This window comes from Trematomus bernacchii, unplaced genomic scaffold (assembly GCF_902827165.1).
Source record: "Trematomus bernacchii unplaced genomic scaffold, fTreBer1.1, whole genome shotgun sequence".
Lineage (NCBI taxonomy): Eukaryota > Metazoa > Chordata > Actinopteri > Perciformes > Nototheniidae > Trematomus > Trematomus bernacchii.
Genome location: NW_022987803.1, coordinates 8,166,296 through 8,184,470, shown reverse-complemented (window position 1 = coordinate 8,184,470; position 18,175 = coordinate 8,166,296). Strand labels below are relative to the sequence as shown.

Here is an 18,175-nt window from a genome sequence, read left to right as displayed (position 1 = left end):
GGACGGCAGGATTGTAATTTCCCGTGTTCAGTGAATGCAACAGAGGCAAGGCACCAGACCAACCAGAGAGTTGAATGGAAATAAACATCTGTCTTATTGGCTGACAGGTACCTATCCTGTGAGCTGTGACAATGTTTAAAATAAACTGTCAGTCTCTGACTCAGAGTTTTTGAAGATGGGCATAAGAACATTTGTTCTTAAAAAAGACGACAATTCTCAAGTGGTGGTTCACACAACAACGCCAGAGCCAGCACTTGAGCCAGGAGAAATTACAGCTACGTTGACGTTACTTTGAATCGCGGGGGTAAGCTAAACCGTTAGCAAGTAGCTATAGCTAGCCAGATATATTAAATAAACACTTTGTCATACAATCTAAATGTAATGTTTTTTAGCGTTATCTGGTGATTTCAAAGAAAGCTCTCAGGGAAATGTTGACTTACTGTTCGACATGAAGCTAGAAGCTACCTTACAGTACACAGTTGATCCTGAGTCCTGTCAGTTAAAGTGTTTCATAGTTAGCTTAGCTAAGCATCAACCTAGCACTGAAATATATGGATGTTATGTGACAGTATTTCTGAGAAAAAGTCAGCTGAAATGGTGGCATAGTTGCCACTGCTTTACGTGTCGACAGCATGATTGAACGTATTTGCAGCAGTAAATGTGGCTGTTTGGCCACTGACGTTGCCATAACAACACCTGAATGTAAATGTGCAACCTCTTTTTGTGACAGATTTTTGCATGAAATTATAATTCTTCTGAATGATATTCCTATTGACAGCTAGTTTCTATGTGAACATTATGAGATGGACAGCCAGAGAGAATAAATGAAAAACAGTTATGAAATACTATATGACAGGCCTTCTCAAACTCCGGACCAAGGTCCGGATCCGGACCGAACTGCAAATCAATCCGGACCGAACCCTGTGTCCCATTATAAAAAAATAATAAAAAAATAAAAAACATAAAATAAAAATTATGATTCTGATGTAAATTAAAGTGGACCTATTATGCTATATTGGAAAAATATATTGTAGGGCCATACCTATACAAAATATGTCTGTGAAGTTTTTTGCTTAAAATACCAAACAGTTCACCCATTGTAGCCATGCCTCATACTGCTCAAACCCCTCTTTTGCAGCCCTGTTAGAGAAACGCGGATTTTCGGTCCTCAGCTTGAAAAATAAATCAAAGATTATTTCTGAAACAGTATGGAGCTCAAATGCTTTTTCTCTTGCGGGTTTATCACAAGGTGAGTTCCTTTTTTTATTTCCTGCTCTACAGTACAGGTTAGCTCTGAGTGTTAGCGAGGCTTGCTAATGTAAACAAAGACGAGCTTACGCCCAAAACACGTCAGGCATTGTTTCTGATAGCAATTTTCTGTGGGTCCGCTGCCGATTTGACGTCAGATCGGCAGCAAATCTGTATCCACTCGTTGTACCTCCATTTTTAAAAGATTTGGGTACGGAGGAAAAGAGAGAGGGTTTTATTTTCTGATGCTGTGTGAGTTCCCCGACACACCGGGGACACATATTTATGTATAAAAGACATCACAAAGTGCATTTTGCATGATAGGTCCCCTTTAATGTATATTTTCTTGTGTCTGACGCGTTGTGAGAATGAACGTGCATATATATTTACTTGTGTGTGCGAGCGTGACACGGCATTGCAGACCGCAAGTTAACCGCAAGTTTACTTTCTAATGCTTCTAATGCCATTTTTGCCGAGGTTCAAGACAAACAGTGCCATTTCTCCCACTAGTTCAAGCCATCATACTGTATGTATATATTGAATATGTGTGTGTATACAGGGGCGCCGTTTACTGACAGGCAAGTGCTTGGACCAGAAGGGGGCCCCCAAATAAGGTAGATTAATCCAATCCAATCCAACTTTATTTATATAGCACTTTAAAACCTCCAGAGCAAAGTGCTGTACAGAGAGATACATAAAATATAAAATCACACAAAATCACAAAACATTAAATAAATAAATAAATTTAAAATAAAAGATACAAACACAAAACAAACCAGAATAAACGTAACAATTTCAAAAATAAATAAATAAATAAAAAAAGATTAAGAAGGTCCACAGCAACGACAAGGGGGCCCCATGCATAGCGCGTCGAAACTGCTTCTTAATTTCAGTTTCGTTGCTCCGCTCCGGGGGGGGGGGGGACTTTACTGGCATTGATCCGGACCATTGACCTTGTATGAAAATCACAAGTGGACCTTTAACAAAAAAGTTTGAGTACCCCTGCTATATGACAAAACAAGAATACCGTTTAAAAGGGGAGTGATTTGTAAAATATCCATAAAGAAAAATCTGTTTACAGTTCTGTTTCATATGGGTGTTGAGAGATGTATCCATAGATCTCTTAATTTTGCTCTCAAAGTGCACCAGATTGATGCTTTTAACTTCAATATTTAAAAAAAAATCTTCCCGGGGGAGCATGCCCCCGGACCCCCCTAGAGGAGGTGAGGACCCCCCTAGAGGATGTCAGGTCCACGGTGTTTACATGCTTATTTATACAATATGTGTGCTTATGCTAACATCATAAGACAAAAGTTGGTTCCGTGTTGTGTGAAGTGAGAACGCGCTAGAGTGAGGGGGGCCCCCAAGCCAAAGCTCGCTTAGGGCCCCCAAAAGTCTAGGGCCGGCCCTGGAAACATGTATTCTACTTGGCTAGAGTTGTGACATTAAACACCTGGTTATTATGGAACATTGTAACAAAACAAAAATGCAAAATAACTACTTTATTAGGTTTAGTAAATCATCATGGTCTTAAATGTTTTTACACAGGACACAAACACCATTTCGTTTTCAGGTACAATGTTGCCATAAAAAAGTGAATGACAATGCAGTTTAGTTTTACGGGAATATTGTTTTTAGGAGACCAGGCTGGGATTTTTTGCCTCAATACTGATTCGACTCCCTTAATATGTACCATGCTAAGCATAGTGTTTTCTACAACACAAGTATATTTTTGAGATGAACGATTGTTCATCTCGAAAATATACTTGTGTTATAATCATCATTCCTTAAGTATTTTGATTTTGATTTTATCTTGCATCACAAAGTAAGACATCTATGCATTTATATATCACATTGTCAAAAATGATGTTTGAGGAAAAAAATGAAAGTGCTAAAAGACAGCGTTTTGGAGACTAATATATTCTAGGGTCTCGGTACAAGAACTCAATGAGACTTTATCTCTCTTTGCCCCACAAATGTATTAGTCACTGAACACAGGTTACTATGGGCCGTAACCACACAAAACAAGGAAACTCAGGTGCATTTACTCTAAGACACACAACACATCGAATTTAAAAGGCCTGTAAACTCCTAACAATAAAACACATGAAATCAGCCCAACATCAACATTTCAACCAGTCCAATAATATTGATGTTCAATAATATATTCTGATAATCTCAGAAACCCTTGATACTGAAATGTGACCAATGTTGTGAAATTAACTTAATACAATGCCAAAGGTTGAGCCATTGTGAGTTAAGCCTGGGACTTTCTTACCTAAACGTTAACAACTTCTGCCAACAAAATGTTGGGTGTTAGAAATATGCAGTAGTGTTAATTAACCTGCTTGACATAAAAGCAAATCTTTACACAATATAATGTAGCTTCTAGTCTCAGAATCAGAGTCAGAATCGGTTTTATTACCAAGTAGGTTTACACATAGGGCCTACGAGGAATTTTCTTTGGTATATGTGGTGCATATAAAGTCACAGAAAAAAGAATACGTAGCAAACATAGACTGTATATATAAATGGACGTAGGGTCCGTGACGTCACCCATAGGATTCTGCAGAGTTGCCGAGAAGCCCTTAGTAGGCGGAGTCGGCCACTAACGGCTCGACAGTGGCGTCAGAGTTCCACTCCCGCCTGCTCCAGCCTGCTCCAAATAAGGGCAAAGAGGCGGAGCCGAGGCGGGACCTGCTGCCTCCGAGCTGGAAGTAACAGAGCTAGCTCAAGCTACCAAGCTAAGCTAACATGCTCCCCATCTGCACACTGCCGTCGCATTGTACGTTTCTAAGGTAAGCGGACATGAGACTATTCAGCAAAACTATAAATAATAATCTAAGTTGAGTTTTTAGCATAATACTTCAGAATCTTAAAATCCCTTAACGTTTGTATGCAATGTGCTAAATGCAACACTGGAATCAAGCAAATATTAATATGTTTGCATGACATTAGTTATTTATATTTTGCCATCACTTAATTATACGTTTAATACATTTAAGTTAAGCTAAGGTGCATGTGATGATAGCTAGTTAGTGCTCTTACCTGTGAGGCCTCCTCCAAACAGCATTATAACCAGACTGTATCATTAAAACTATAAGTACCAGTTCTAGATCCTTGACTTTAGACAAACAATTCAAAAGACAAAATGTATTTAAAGACCAATCTTTATTTGAAGGTGCCTCTTAACCTGAGATATTAGTTATACAGTAATAGTATTGACAATCTAAAAAAACTGAGCAACTCAACGGTTCACTTTTATATTTCTTATTGTCTAAAGCATTTATTATTTTCATTTTTCCCCTCTCATATTCAGTGTGGATGGATTGAGACAGCGTGGTGTCCAGAGAGCTACAGAGACTTCAGGGAGAAACCTCCGTGTGATGGACGTCTTGTCTGTTGGTTTGGAGAGGACTGAGGGTCTTTCCTCTGTGAGGAGGATCAGACCTGATGGAGGAGCCCATGCATAGCTGATACCACCTGCACAGGCCTTGTCTGTCACTTTATTTGACTAAATGTGTTTACTTATACATTTAATAGGTTTACACCTTCTGTCCATATGTGCTTTTTATTTAAAACATGTTTGATTAACTTTTGGTTCACATTTCAATAAATTGAATTTGTATTTGCACTCCTTTTGTCCATTATTCTTACTGAAAATGTTAGATTACACATTCACATCTGACTGAAGATTGGCCCCATTTATTTGCGTTGCAAACTCTGCGGTACAAGGTACATGTTGTGAAGCTCATAAAGTGAGGCAAATAGAAATAATCAGCTGATGGAGTGTAGATGTGGAAATAGGTGCATTCGATCAGCTGACTGTGTTTTCACAATAAAAGTAGTTTCTTAGTGAATGTCCTGTACTGGTCTTAACATCTCATAACATCAGCTTTTAATTTTCCTCTTGGATGTTCTTCTTGACCCTCAGAGAAGGAGGAGATGCTGAGTCGTGTCTTTCAGGCATGTCCTTTCCGAACAAAAATTACAGGAAACATAAAACATATTATTGCAGAACAAGTGTGTTATTTATGAAAGAGGTGTGTTTGTGTTTAGGGGCTGTAGATATAATTATTTTGTAATTGTAATGTTTTTTTTTATTTCAACAGTGAGCTACAAAGACAATCAGATTATGAATGAACAGTATGAAATTCATCAACATTGAAATGTATTTTATTATCAAAATAATATTTAACTGTTATCAAAACTTAGTGCAACTGTAGAAGCTTGCTCTGTTGTCTCACTGAAAGAATAACTTTTACCACGTTTTTACAGACAATATTGAGAGATAAATAGCAGTTGTCACTATGCGTTAAATATCTTTGCCTTCAATACCTTAAATTAGAAAGCTGACAGTCATATTGCTTGTTAACATCTAAATGTAACCCTTTGCATGGAAAAAACCCTCAACTTCACTGATGTGTAGGTGATCTAGTATTTAGTATTGTTTAATGGAATGTATATCAGTGTATTAAAGTCAATACTTCATTTATTTAAACCAATATCTTTCTTGATTCTTTGTACAGTATGAAAAAAGAGTATTTGTACCTGTGCTGAAGTTCACTGCTGTGAGGAGTCCAGTTCTGTCTCTCACTCTCTGGTCCAGCCTGTCTGCATCACCTGCACACTTTAAACAAACAGATATATATGTAAAGTACCATGTGTACAAACAATATAACTGATTATCTTCTGTTGAACATGTTGGATTGTGTATTGCCCGAGTCAGGGTCCTTTTTATTTTACTGTAACTTTGGAAGTTGTGTTACCAATGCTTACTGTTTATTTGATACCAATTTGGTAATGCAATTAATAAAAACAACAAGGTTTGGGTTCGTTCTTCAGATGACTGTGATGTTAACGTGTAAGCTCAATAATGAACTCCAGCTCAACCAACCATATTGTAATATCTAAGTAATCATCTTGAAATATGACATTAATAATTGTAATATACACACATCTTATTGTGAGGTTGATTTCACATACACTACTTCGACGTTAGCTTGTCTACATACTCGAGCATAGCCAATTTAAATTAACCTTAGCGATGCATACAGTTCCTACCTACATAATAAAATATCTCTCTAAGTTACAAGGATGACCTTATTTTATCAACCTCAAACAGAAGCCGTTTGTTCTACAGTATTATCCCACTTAACGCTTAACACTTGTCTATTTCGTTTTAACCTTTATATATACGGTCTATGGTGTTAAGTTAACTTGGAGGCTACGATTAGCATCGTTAGCACCGATGTAGCTACCACTCGCTTACACGCTAACCCAAGCCTTAACATTCATTACGTAGCTGATTAAAATCATAAACACATAAGTACTCGAATTTCACTTACCGCAAAACGGCATTCATGCACCGTCTGTTTTAACCGCAGAGCGAGTCACAATAGTCCGATATATAAGCATGAAGAACAAACAAACACGGCCGGGGTCAAGTTGTGTTCCCTGGATGAACTGGGCAGGCAGAGTCCCTGTAGCTTCACGGACGGAGCAGCTAGCAGAGAGACAAGAAGCTAACAGCAGCAGTCACTTGACAGAGCTGTCACTCAATGTGACCACGCCCTAATTTATGCAAAAACTTTAAGACCTAATATAAATAAAAGGGTCATGTTAGAAAACAATTCACTCACAGATTCATAATCATGAAGGTGGAATCTAACTATATACATAATAAAATGTATTGCAGCCACGGCTAGAAACGTTTTTTTTCTGCTGTGAAATTGGGCATTTTAACATGGGGGTCTATGGAAATTGCTCCTTTCTGCAGTCATCGCCTATCGGCCAATATATGAACTGCAGTTTGTGGCACTTCCGTATTGGCGTCCCGGCTCTTCCCCAGAGTTTGCCGCTTGGTAGCAAACCAGTAGTCTGTATTATTGAAAATGTTATTCGCCACCAGTCAACATGAATTAGCTTGATAGTAATAATAATGGACATTTGAAAGATTTACAACAGCTTTTTATGACTGCTTAATAATTTGCTTCATGATTAACCATTCCGCACAACAACACCCATGTTGGCTAAATGTGTTAGCAGATGCTTTAAGTGCGATACATGCACCCATTTTATAATTGAATGCGCCATATAGAACAGCTGGTGATAATATACAATGATGTATTTGGAGCTTTAGACCCTACAAATATATTAGCAGACTCATATTTAATTATATTCTGTTCCAATCTTATCGACTTTTAGCAGAGCCTGGTGGGAAATGTGTGGTAAAACCATGAGGACGCAGGCTTTGTAAATTAAAACTATAGAAGCTAGAAAAAGGTTTTTCAATAGCCAATCTAATTTTTTCTTAATATATTGTTAATAATGTCATGAACAGGTCATTACTAGACATTTGTAGTGATTCCCGTTCGTTTTCATATCCACTTGAATTGTGGTGGGGTCTGCCTTGTGTGTGGGGAGATGGAAGAAGAGGGTCACCCTCTGTCCTTTTGGGAGAGGGTGAAAGATATAAAAGTGTCAATGTGGATACCTATGAAATTGACATATTATCTAAAACATTCATATTTCAATGAATAGCGTCCCCTTTGATGCAGTTTGGCAGAAACGTCATCATTACAAACAGAGTTAGCTGACACTTCCATTAAACATTTACAAGGACTGGCCTCTTTCTTTCACTGCGACAAGAGATTTCTGGCAAGGTTATGTCTACAATGTCTACTCAGTGAACTCAACACAGGTAAATAACCGCTCGTCAGTAGGGTCTAAAAATGTTTGTTGCATTAAATGTTTATTACATAGAGCACAGGACACAACATAAATCAGTGACCTTTCAGGGAGAAATACAGACTCATCATCATCTGAGACTCATGTCATCAGAAAGGGAATGGAAAAAAAAGCAATCCGTTCCCTTTCTCAATAAAACAGTATTGATTGATAGTAATGTTCTTTTTTGTTTGGATCCATGAACTCAAGATTTCAAATTTAAGAGATTGACCATTGTTGACAACAAGTCTTTATTTCACTTCAGATTTTTTTAAATACTAACATCAAATACACATTCTGGTACTCTCTTGAGAAGAAAAATAAATAAATCTATTACTACACGACATATTTAAAAAAATGTTTTGTGTTACTTTGTTCTGAAAGCTGAACCTTCTGCTCCTCACAGAGAGAAGAGGGAAGAGGCTGTGTGAATTACTTTACATTGTGGATAAGGGTGGATAGCCCCCATTGTTCTGTGTGTCAAAATGAAAGATAGCCCACACACCTATCAATCATCAAACCGTGGGGTCTTATTTCATTACGTGTTGATTTCTATCAACACGTAATGTTGTATCGATGTATATAGAGATGTACTACAGCAAAAGTATTCTCCGTCGGGACTTCCTGCAACAACACCACGCCGTTATCGTGATTCCGATTGGCCAGAAGACATTATCAAAGATGTTCTATTGAGAAGACGATCACTACGTGACAACAGTTTTCAAAACCGTTTCTAGTCTTCGGTATTCTTGTTTTTGGCGTGAGAATAGTTTGGGCAGCGTGAGAGCGTGAGATTGAGAGTGAAAGCGTGTGTCACACGCCACATGCGTGAGAGTTGGCAACCCTGAGTTACAGTAGTAACTATGGCCAGTACTTACACGGCTTAGAACCGTAGTTACAGTAGTAACTATGGCCAGTACTTACACAGCATAGAACCGTAGTTACAGTAGTAACTATGGCCAGTGCTTACATGGCTTAGAACCGTAGTTACAGTAGTAACTATGGCCAGTACTTACACAGCATAGAACCGTAGTTACAGTAGTAACTATGGCCAGTGCTTACACGGCTTAGAACCGTAGTTACAGTAGTAACTATGGCCAGTACTTACACAGCATAGAACCGTAGTTACAGTAGTAACTAAGGCCAGTACTTACACGGCTTAGAACCGTAGTTACAGTAGTAACCGTGGCGGTGCTTAAAAATGTCAGCCAAACGGCTGCACACTAGATAATATAATATTGGGAGGATGAAATCCTCTTCAATGGCCACACATGCAGAGCACACAGCACACACAGTGAAGATTGTTCTCTGCATCTGCTCATCCTAGTGCTAGGAGTCTAGTACTAGGAGCAGTAAATACAACGATATAGCGCTACTGCAATCAAAACCATACATTACCGGGAGCGGGAGCGAGAGCACTGCCCTCACCGGCTGAGTTAAATAATTAAGCTTAACAGTATGGTGTTAGCCAAGCGACTGCTGCTAACAATCAAGCGACCAAGTCAAAACACAAATGTTAAGACCAGATAATTAGCTTCTATGGAATAGAACAGCCCGCATAGAACCGTAGGCCATGGTCACAGTAGTAACCATGGCCAGTGCTTACATGGCCTAGGACCGTAGTTACAGTAGTAACTATGACCAGTACTTACCTTACTCTCTGCATCTAAACAAAAAACGGGCAAAATATGGCACCCTGGGCTTTCCATACTAAATTGAATGAGAGACGCTGCTAAAGCTGCACGCGGCCAGCTGCCTGCAGAGAAATCCCTCAGATCAAACTTTCAAACCTGAACGCTGTAGGCTACAAGAATGTAGCCGCGGTACTCTCGCGCAGCGAGAAGATGAAAAGGAATCGATCTGCTAATGACGCTGGCCTATGTAGCCGTCGTCACGTGGGTCACAGGTGACTTTGTTGTTATTAGGTACTCGAACTGCGCATGCGTGCGATGGTTATATCCAGTGCTAAAGCACCGCCTCTGGCGGTCAGTAGGGACGAAATAGAACTGGCGCTCTTAAGCATATGGCCATTGGTCAATATCTCTGTAAACTTTATGTGGCTTAGTGCCAACCCACAAAACAACACAATAACTTAATCACATCATTGTTCATGTCTGACCTGCACAAATACTTATAATCAAATATTTAGACAAGGGAGGTCCCATTCGTGTTTGTTTCAACCATTGATTACTAAAAAATGAAATTTCCTTACAACTGAACTCTATCCTGAATACCAGTTTTGAGGGAAACATGTATTCTACTTGGCTAGAGTTGTGGCATTAAACACCTGGTTATTATGGAACATTGTAACAAAACAAAAATGCAAAATAACTACTTTTAGGTTTAGTAAATCATCATGGTCTGGCTTTAAATGTTTTTACACAGGACACAAACACCATTTTGTTTTCCGGTACAACATATGTTGCCATGAAAAGGTGAATGACAATGCAGTTTAGTTTTACGGGAATATTGTTTTTAGGAGACCAGGCTGGGATTTTTTGCCTCAATACTGATTCGACTCCCTTAATATGTACCATGCTAAACCTAATCTGACAAATGTTGATTAAATATGTCTCTGAAAGGCCATATTACTCTAAAGTTGATAATAAAGAAAGTTCAGCTTTAGACTTCTCTCATTTAGACCCTTTTTTCGTCTATTGACGCCTGGTTGTTTCAGAGTTAGGGTTTGGGTAAGAGTCCTTTTTATTTGCTGCTAAAAAAGTGAAGCACTTCCCCTCTGGGGACCCATAATCTCTTGCTATTTGCTCATAAACCTGGACTTTTCAAGGAGTCCGTTGGACCCTTCTTGATGAATGGGCTGACATTTCTGTTACTTGTGATAGATCTGTTGTCCTATTCATCAAACTATGCTCTATTCATCATTTTCTCAATGAACTCAATATAATCTCCACAAGGCTGTCTGATGCTCAGGTAAAAAAGAACTAATGTCTCGAAGCTACTAAACCCTACTGCAGTGTGAATGTGTAATGCTATTGTTTATGATTTTTTTCTGTGTTGGCGAATAAGCCTGGATATTCTTGCAAAGCAATTTCCTGTAATTGCATAAGGGTGATAAAGAGATGTTAAAGGATGAAATGGGTTGAAAAAAATGACAAAAGAGAAAATGCTTCTGTGATGGGAGAAAAGTGTTTTATGTGTTTTATTGCAAGAAAAGCACAGATTTAGTCACATGGATAAATGACTGCCATTTGAATGTTCTTTCATCATTTCGTGAAAATGGGGAAATAAACTGTGAATCATCCGGTAATGTTTGGGAAATTGGAAGTAAAACAAAACTCTGCAACTTCAGGGAAATGACTGAAAATCCATTTATTTCCCCAGAAAACTATGCCCAATTAACTATTGGAAAAAATACAAAATATGAAAAGTTAATGCAGTATTATATCAATAGAAAAGCACAAAAAGGAGAGTGTGTTGCTATGGTCTAGACTTCTGTTGGATCGATAATTCTCCCCATAAACAGGATGAGCCCCGTGAGATCGTCATAGATTATGAGCATGAATGGTCTGTTAAAGGTGATCCTCGGGGGGACAGAGAAGTCCAGCAGTATGTCAGGCCTCCCCCCGTCTTCTGATTCGGTTTCTTCCACCTCCAGCATAACCTCATGAGGAGCCTGAGTAATGGCACAGAAACAGGAGTAATGAGAGAGCAGATATGAATGTGCATATTCCAGAGAAAGAGAGAGATGAGCGAACGATGTAGTTCTGTAAAGTCTGGTACATTTCTTAATGTGTAATAAGATCTCAACCAAGCACTTAGGCCTAGTTTCATGATCCATTCTGACAAAGGAAAATAGGATATTTTGGGTCTCTCTTAACCTTGACGAGTTTCAGCGTCTTCCGTGATATTCTTGCAAAATCGGCTGAGTCCGAGAAAATAGATGACACCCCAGAGTTCCTCAGGAGGCTGTCCAAATTGTAGGATTTCCTTAGATGGAACTTAGGGAAAAGGATTTCTGCCCGCCTGTGAAAACAATCAATGTTTTAATGGATTTGCTCTAAGATGTCTTGTTACAACTTGTGGGACCCTTACTGCGGGCTTCTGCTCACTGATGTGTGGAGAGCTGTAATTATTGCTGACTTAGAATCTCCTCAGCATCATTCATCATGCTACCCAACAACAGAAAGCAAATGACTGCAGGGGAACCGCACCATGACGTGGATCAATATAATGCACACTCAAGGACAGGCAAACACCATTTACAGAGGGCATACTGTACATGGACACACTCAAACTCAACATATTTTACCCAATGCTGCACCAATTAACCCTTAGCATAAACACATGTAAAACTAGCCTGTAATAAATACTACCTTTGTGCGGTTAATGGGTCAGTGGATAACATCTCACACTTATGTCACCACCTACAACAGTGTATCAGGGCCATTGAAAAAATGAGAAAATTACCATAAAGTTGGGGAGGGGGGTAATGTAAAATAAATGATTCATCTCAGAGACTTTTGGAATTTCTTTCTATCAAATTTATGACTGCATGATGAGAATATATATATATAAGGGTTTTTTTTCCTTGTAAATTCAAATCACATACAATATTAAATGTTTCTTTAGCATGATTCAGAACCTAATTTTAAGAATATTCCGTCTTTTTTCTTGGATTCTTTTGTGGAAGTGTACCACTTTAATCTCTGAGAATATCCTTCTTTTTTTCCACAGAGATTCACAACAAAAAATTAGGAAATCGTTAGTTTTTTCTTCTAAATTACCTCCGTTCTCAAGCTACTGTAGTTCTTAGATAGATAGATGATAGATGTATACTTTATTGATCCCAATTTAGGAAATTCTTTTGTTACAAAAACAGCAGTGTGTTCCTTTTCATTTTACTAACACTTAGAGGTCCTCTTGGCCATGATTTCTTACTGAATTCAATTTGATAAGAGCTTGATGCAATTTAAATAAGACTGCAAAATGGCATCATCCTTGTAGCTGCTGACACTTATGTCAATGCGCGTACAAGAATTAAAAAACAGCTTGCCATGGTTTGCCCCTCGTTCCTCTTCAACATTAGGACTCCCCACCTACCCCGGCTTCAGGTTGCTGAGCCAGAAGCTCATGCGGCTGTCGGAGAGGCAGTCCTCCAGCGGCTGCAGCTCGGCTTTAGGGAGCAGCAGCAGCGAGGCCAGGCGCTCTGAATACTCCAGCCGCACCACTGTGGCTGAGCAGTTGGTGTCGTACAGCATCATCACCTCAGAAGAGTCGTCCCTGAACATCATGGAGACCTCCACGCTGCTGGTGGCGTTCAGCTGGAAGCTGCGTGGCACTGTGTGGAGCCTCTCAAATGGCAGACGACCTGATTTATGTGTCATTAATAAAAAGGAACAAGTTAATGATAAACATATGAAAGTGAATTAGCGGAGAAAGAGAATGCACTGCTATTAAAAAAAGCTGTGTAAATTTACAACCACCAACTGCCACAAGAGAGCATCTGCTCTACATAAATAACAATGACTGATGAAGAAGCAGGTGCTCAAAATTCTGTGCAGTGGGTTGTATCGCAATGACACAATGAGAACGCTTTCTAATTTAGCTGCAACTCATTTCATTTAATCTTTTCTCTGAATGTGTTTCTGTAGGTGTACGTTTTTCATTTGGAAAATGATTCATCTGTCTGGATTTTTTTACACATTTAGGGGACACGTCAACCCCCAAATTACCATTTGTATATCAGTTACACACTCCATGTTAGAAGAATCCAAAATCGGAGAAAGGTTGTGATGAATTTAAGTAAATGGGAGCCGCGTTTGAAACAGGAGAACTTTATCCAGACATCTGCTTAAAACTCCTACACAGGTCTTGTAGTATAATCCAAGCCTCATTTATCAAGTTGTATGCTCAGAACTTCCCAAACACATGCATTTTCAATTAAACCTTAGGAAATTATAACATTTGCGCGCCTAAAGTAGTCTCACCAGTGGCGGCCGGCCCATAGGGGCGCCGCCCCCCCTCTTCCCACATGTTTGATTGTCATTAAAAATAAATAAAAAAATATATATATATTTTATTTTTATGTTTATTTTTAATGAACAAGGTAAATATTATATAGTTGGTATCAGTAAAATGTATAATCTACAATAAAATCTCGTTTACAATTGTGTTACGATGTCTAAAGTTACTGATAAATCACATGTTTCCTGCCTGGCCGCAGCGTGTATCATTACCCTCTCTCGTCTGGGCGCTAAGAAAGGAGCCCTCAGCCAGTGCAGCAGCAGCCAACACATTGCTGACTGTTGCTATCTGTAAACTATGCCGCCGAAACATAATTACAGCCAATCAGCGTCGTCAGATCTGATGGTCATAGGGCGCTAATTTCAGCGCCCAATGCAGTCTGTGAGTTGTTTGGACTCGTATCCAAGGTGACGCTACAGTAGTTAGTTGATGAGGATGGCTGCGTCTGCAGGTGGAGACTCCGGGTGCTAGTGGATCGCCGGAGCTGTAGATTAACATTTACATGCTTATTGTAGGTGTAAGGGCAATGCCTGTAGCACCATGGAGCATATGTGTGGGCTGGACCTGTATTTTACAGGAAAGGAGTGAGCAGAGGGTCGAGTTGTCGATTCTTGTTCAGTTTTCTGTGACTATCTTCCTCACCCTCTCAGACTTTGAGTTGCACGCGCTGCTAAAGAGACGCGCTACCATGGAAACCAAACAATGGTGTAGCTGTATTAAAGTCAGAGTGGAAACAGTTGTGAGTAAATCTGATTTTGTCAGAAATCGGGAGAAATGCGGGAGAAATATGACCCCGGGAGGAAACCGGGAGAGGGCAATGAAAATCGGGAGGGTTGGCAAGTAGACACGCAGGTGCGCTATGGTCCGTTCAAGTACGGTTTCCTCCAATTGTTTTAAAAGTAATGGTAAAATAAAAGTGCGATTGCTTGACAGTAGTAAGGGTACGACTGTATAAATGTGACTTGAATTATACTGCATGAGTTGTGTGAGAGTTGTACACTAACATTATACTATATTGCTGTTGTTAAACGCAGCCCCCATTTTACGCAATTCATCAAGACTTTTCTCTGCTTTTGATTCTTCGTTCACGGTTAAGGAATATCAGAAAAACAAACTTTGGTGAAGAACTCATAGAGGCAAGTAATTGGTCCGAGTCATTTTAGGGATATTCCTGTTCAATGTATTGAAATACTACCTTTGAAATACACATAATTGCTAAGTTCAAGTTTATCAGAGGCTTCCAAGTCTTTCATCAACGTGTCTAAGCTGATGTTAAAGGCGGAGGGTCCAGTTTGCTGAGGCCTGGACAAAAAGCTGTCATAGTCTAGTAAAGGTTTCCCATCAATATGTAGGCTGTTCCAAAGTCTTAACTGAATGCCAGGATGAACCCCATCCTCAGTTCCATTTCTCGCCTCTGAAACATTATCTACATCGGCTCTGTCTCCAGCATCTGCCCCTCCGATGTCCCCCTCTCGTGTGGCCCCAATCCCAACTTCGGTTTCGCCTGCGGACTCTGCCCTTTGCACCCCATTGTCGCCCCCTCCCTCCTTGAGAGCGAGTCTGTGTTGCAGATCTGTGAGAGCAGATATGGTGGCTTCCAAGCTCTGCTCTGTAGAGTTGGCTGCCAGCCCCAAGGCCTCCAGGGCCTGGCTCCGACTCTCTGACCCAGTCACTTGGGACAGCAGGGCCAGAGCTGATGCCAGGCCCAAGGGCGAGAACAAGATGTTGTGCTGTATCTGGACACCGGGCGTGGAGTTGGCTCTGGTGGCAAGGTCACGGTAAGGTTCAAAGGCCAAGGCTGTGTTTAGGGCTGATGTGTTGAGCTGCTCATTGACCTCCTGTTCCATTCGCAGAGGCCTGCTGAAGACTTTCTCAGACTCTGGTAGAACCGACCCATCTGCTTGGACACCCGTTAGCAATGCCATCATTGTAAAACGATACAGAATGGACATCCTCGCCTCTTCTCTTGTCATCCTTCCTCGGCCCTGATTCAGAGACGCTGCAGGTTGATCTCACAAAAGACCGGCCAAACTCCAGCTTTGGGGAAGTGTTGTTCTCGTGGCTTCGTGCGGGGGTGGCGGTGGCGGTGTTGAAAGTATATCGATCTTTGGCGCTGAGCTTTTGACCCGTGGTTTTAGCTCCGAGCAAACAATGCTGGCATGTTTTTTTGGTTTCTTAGAATTTCAGCAGCAATGCGTGTGTGTGTGTGTGTGTGTGTGTGTGTGTGTGTGTGTGTGTGTGTGGTGTGTGTGTGTGTGTGTGTGTGTGTGTGTGTGTGCGTGCGTGTGTGTGTGTGTGTGTGTGTGTGTGTGTGTGTGTGTGTGTGTGTGTGTGTGTGTGTGTGTGTGTGTGTGTGTGTGTGTGTGTGTGTGTGTGTGTGTGTGTGTGTGTGTGTGTGTGTGTGTGTGTGTGTGTGTGCGTGTGTGTGTGTGTGTGTGTGTGTGTGTGTGTGTGTGTGAAAGAATAATTATATCTTCACAAACAGTTGATAAGCTTTAACTATCATACAGAATACAACAATTATAAAAAACAGTATACATTCTAAGTCTCAAGAGACACTGAGAGTGTGCAAAATGTCAAAATCCTCATTAAATATAATCTTAAACTCACCAGTTAATACTGTTTCTTTTTAAACAGCAGGTCATGTGGGATACTCAGCAATCTACAAAACGCTACATGATGCTCCAACGCCACCGTGTGGTTGATGAAGTCAACTGGAATTGAAAGTATTTCTGCCACAAAGAAAAGCATTTTTTATATGCAAGAAAACAACTCTCCAACCATGTGTAGTAAGACCAAGCAGCTGACAAAATATGTAACAATGGGGAATTATGTGTTTTCATCAAAACTAGAGCCCAAATTACAAATATTTTAATTGGGAGCAAAAAACAATTACAATCATTAAATGTTGGCCTGAGGGAAAAATGTGTGACACAAATAAATACTCGAACCAGCTCTAAGTGTGTCCTTTTGCGGCTTGAAATTGTGCTAATAAGAATACTGTATGTAAACATCTCTTTTTCGTCCATATGCTTTTCAAGAACATCCTGGCTTATTCGCCAACACAAAAAGAAAACTCATAAAAAAATCTATGTGCAGTAGAGTTTAGTAGCTCCGAGAGTTGAGAATTTTTAGCAAGAAATACAAAGAAACCCTTTTCCTAACCCTAACTCCAAAACAATCGAGTAGCTCATGAAAAATAAGATGTGTCAGGTTTAGAGACTACAGCTCTCAGAGACAGATTTAATCAACTTTTATCAGATTTGATTTGGTAGAATTGGCAGATACCAAATATTAAAGGAGTTGAACATACTTCTTTTAAGCAAGGACATTGTTCCATTAAAATGTTAACCAGTTATTTAAAAGTACAACAGTACCCCAGTCAACCTAAATCAAGGAATCAGTTTAGTATCGTATGGGAATGTCATTTTGTTTTTGGACAGGGTTAAAAGAAAAAACATGATTGGGACATCATCAATAGTCTGAATATTTGAACATTTTTTGTTTTGTTTTTGTTGCAGGTTAGACATGAGACATGTTAGATGGTATTAAGTTATTTTGTTATTTCATGGTTTGGCATAAAGCATAATAAAGATTCATTAAGAATATTGTATGTCTGAATTGTGGGGAGAACATTGCTTGTTCTCCCCACAAGCAATCTCTTTTCCTTTACAGTCGTAGGAGGTTTTAGATACAGTAACAGTGATTTTTTGCAGGATCATAGGGAATGTAATGACGTGTGTTTGGCTTTAACGCTGAACAGGAGTATTTCATTTGAGTTACCTTATCTGGTAGGGATCAAGTTGAGTAAACAAGCTATAAGTGAACTGTTTAATCAAGTAATTGTGACACTGCTGCTGTTCTGTATTTGATCAGGTCTGTCGCTGCCAAAGTTCTCCATCTCTGCTGACGCCTCCCTGGAGAGCACACTTAAAGAAATGGACATTTTTGGGAAAACCCATAAAAGCGTAATAGGGCTTCTTTAACTAACTGAGATACTGGACAACCAGATCCTCCAAACTAAAATAGAAGAGAAAGAGAAAGTGAACAAAAGAGTGAAATCCTAAACTAAGGATGTCTGGCAGTTGAGAGAGACAGAGAGAAATCTGCCTTCCTTCTTATATGGATCATTTGTGAAGATCTGGAGCACCTGAGCAGAGAGGTGATAGAGAGCAAAAAAGGGGGAGCGCGTAACTTAGAGTTAGGGTGCAGA

The 18,175-nt window shown here is 39.8% G+C and overlaps 1 protein-coding gene across 2 annotated transcripts; it reads right to left on the bottom strand.

Moving 5' to 3' along the window:
* Nucleotides 1-11,105: 11,105 nt before the first annotated feature.
* On the bottom strand, nt 11,106-15,968 carry LOC117498550 (alpha-1-antiproteinase-like). Of its 2 annotated transcripts, XM_034150714.1 has the most exons (4): nt 15,158-15,968; nt 13,039-13,306; nt 11,817-11,961; nt 11,106-11,611 (listed from the first exon to the last, which is right to left on the bottom strand). In XM_034150714.1, exons 1-4 carry the CDS (start codon nt 15,933-15,935, stop codon nt 11,423-11,425), a joined length of 1,380 nt encoding a protein of 459 aa, XP_034006605.1. In that variant the 5' UTR covers nt 15,936-15,968; the 3' UTR covers nt 11,106-11,422. The 2 variants fall into 2 exon arrangements, with proteins under 2 accessions (XP_034006605.1, XP_034006606.1); XM_034150715.1 differs by lacking the exon at nt 11,817-11,961.
* Between the last annotated feature and the right edge of the window lie 2,207 nt (nt 15,969-18,175).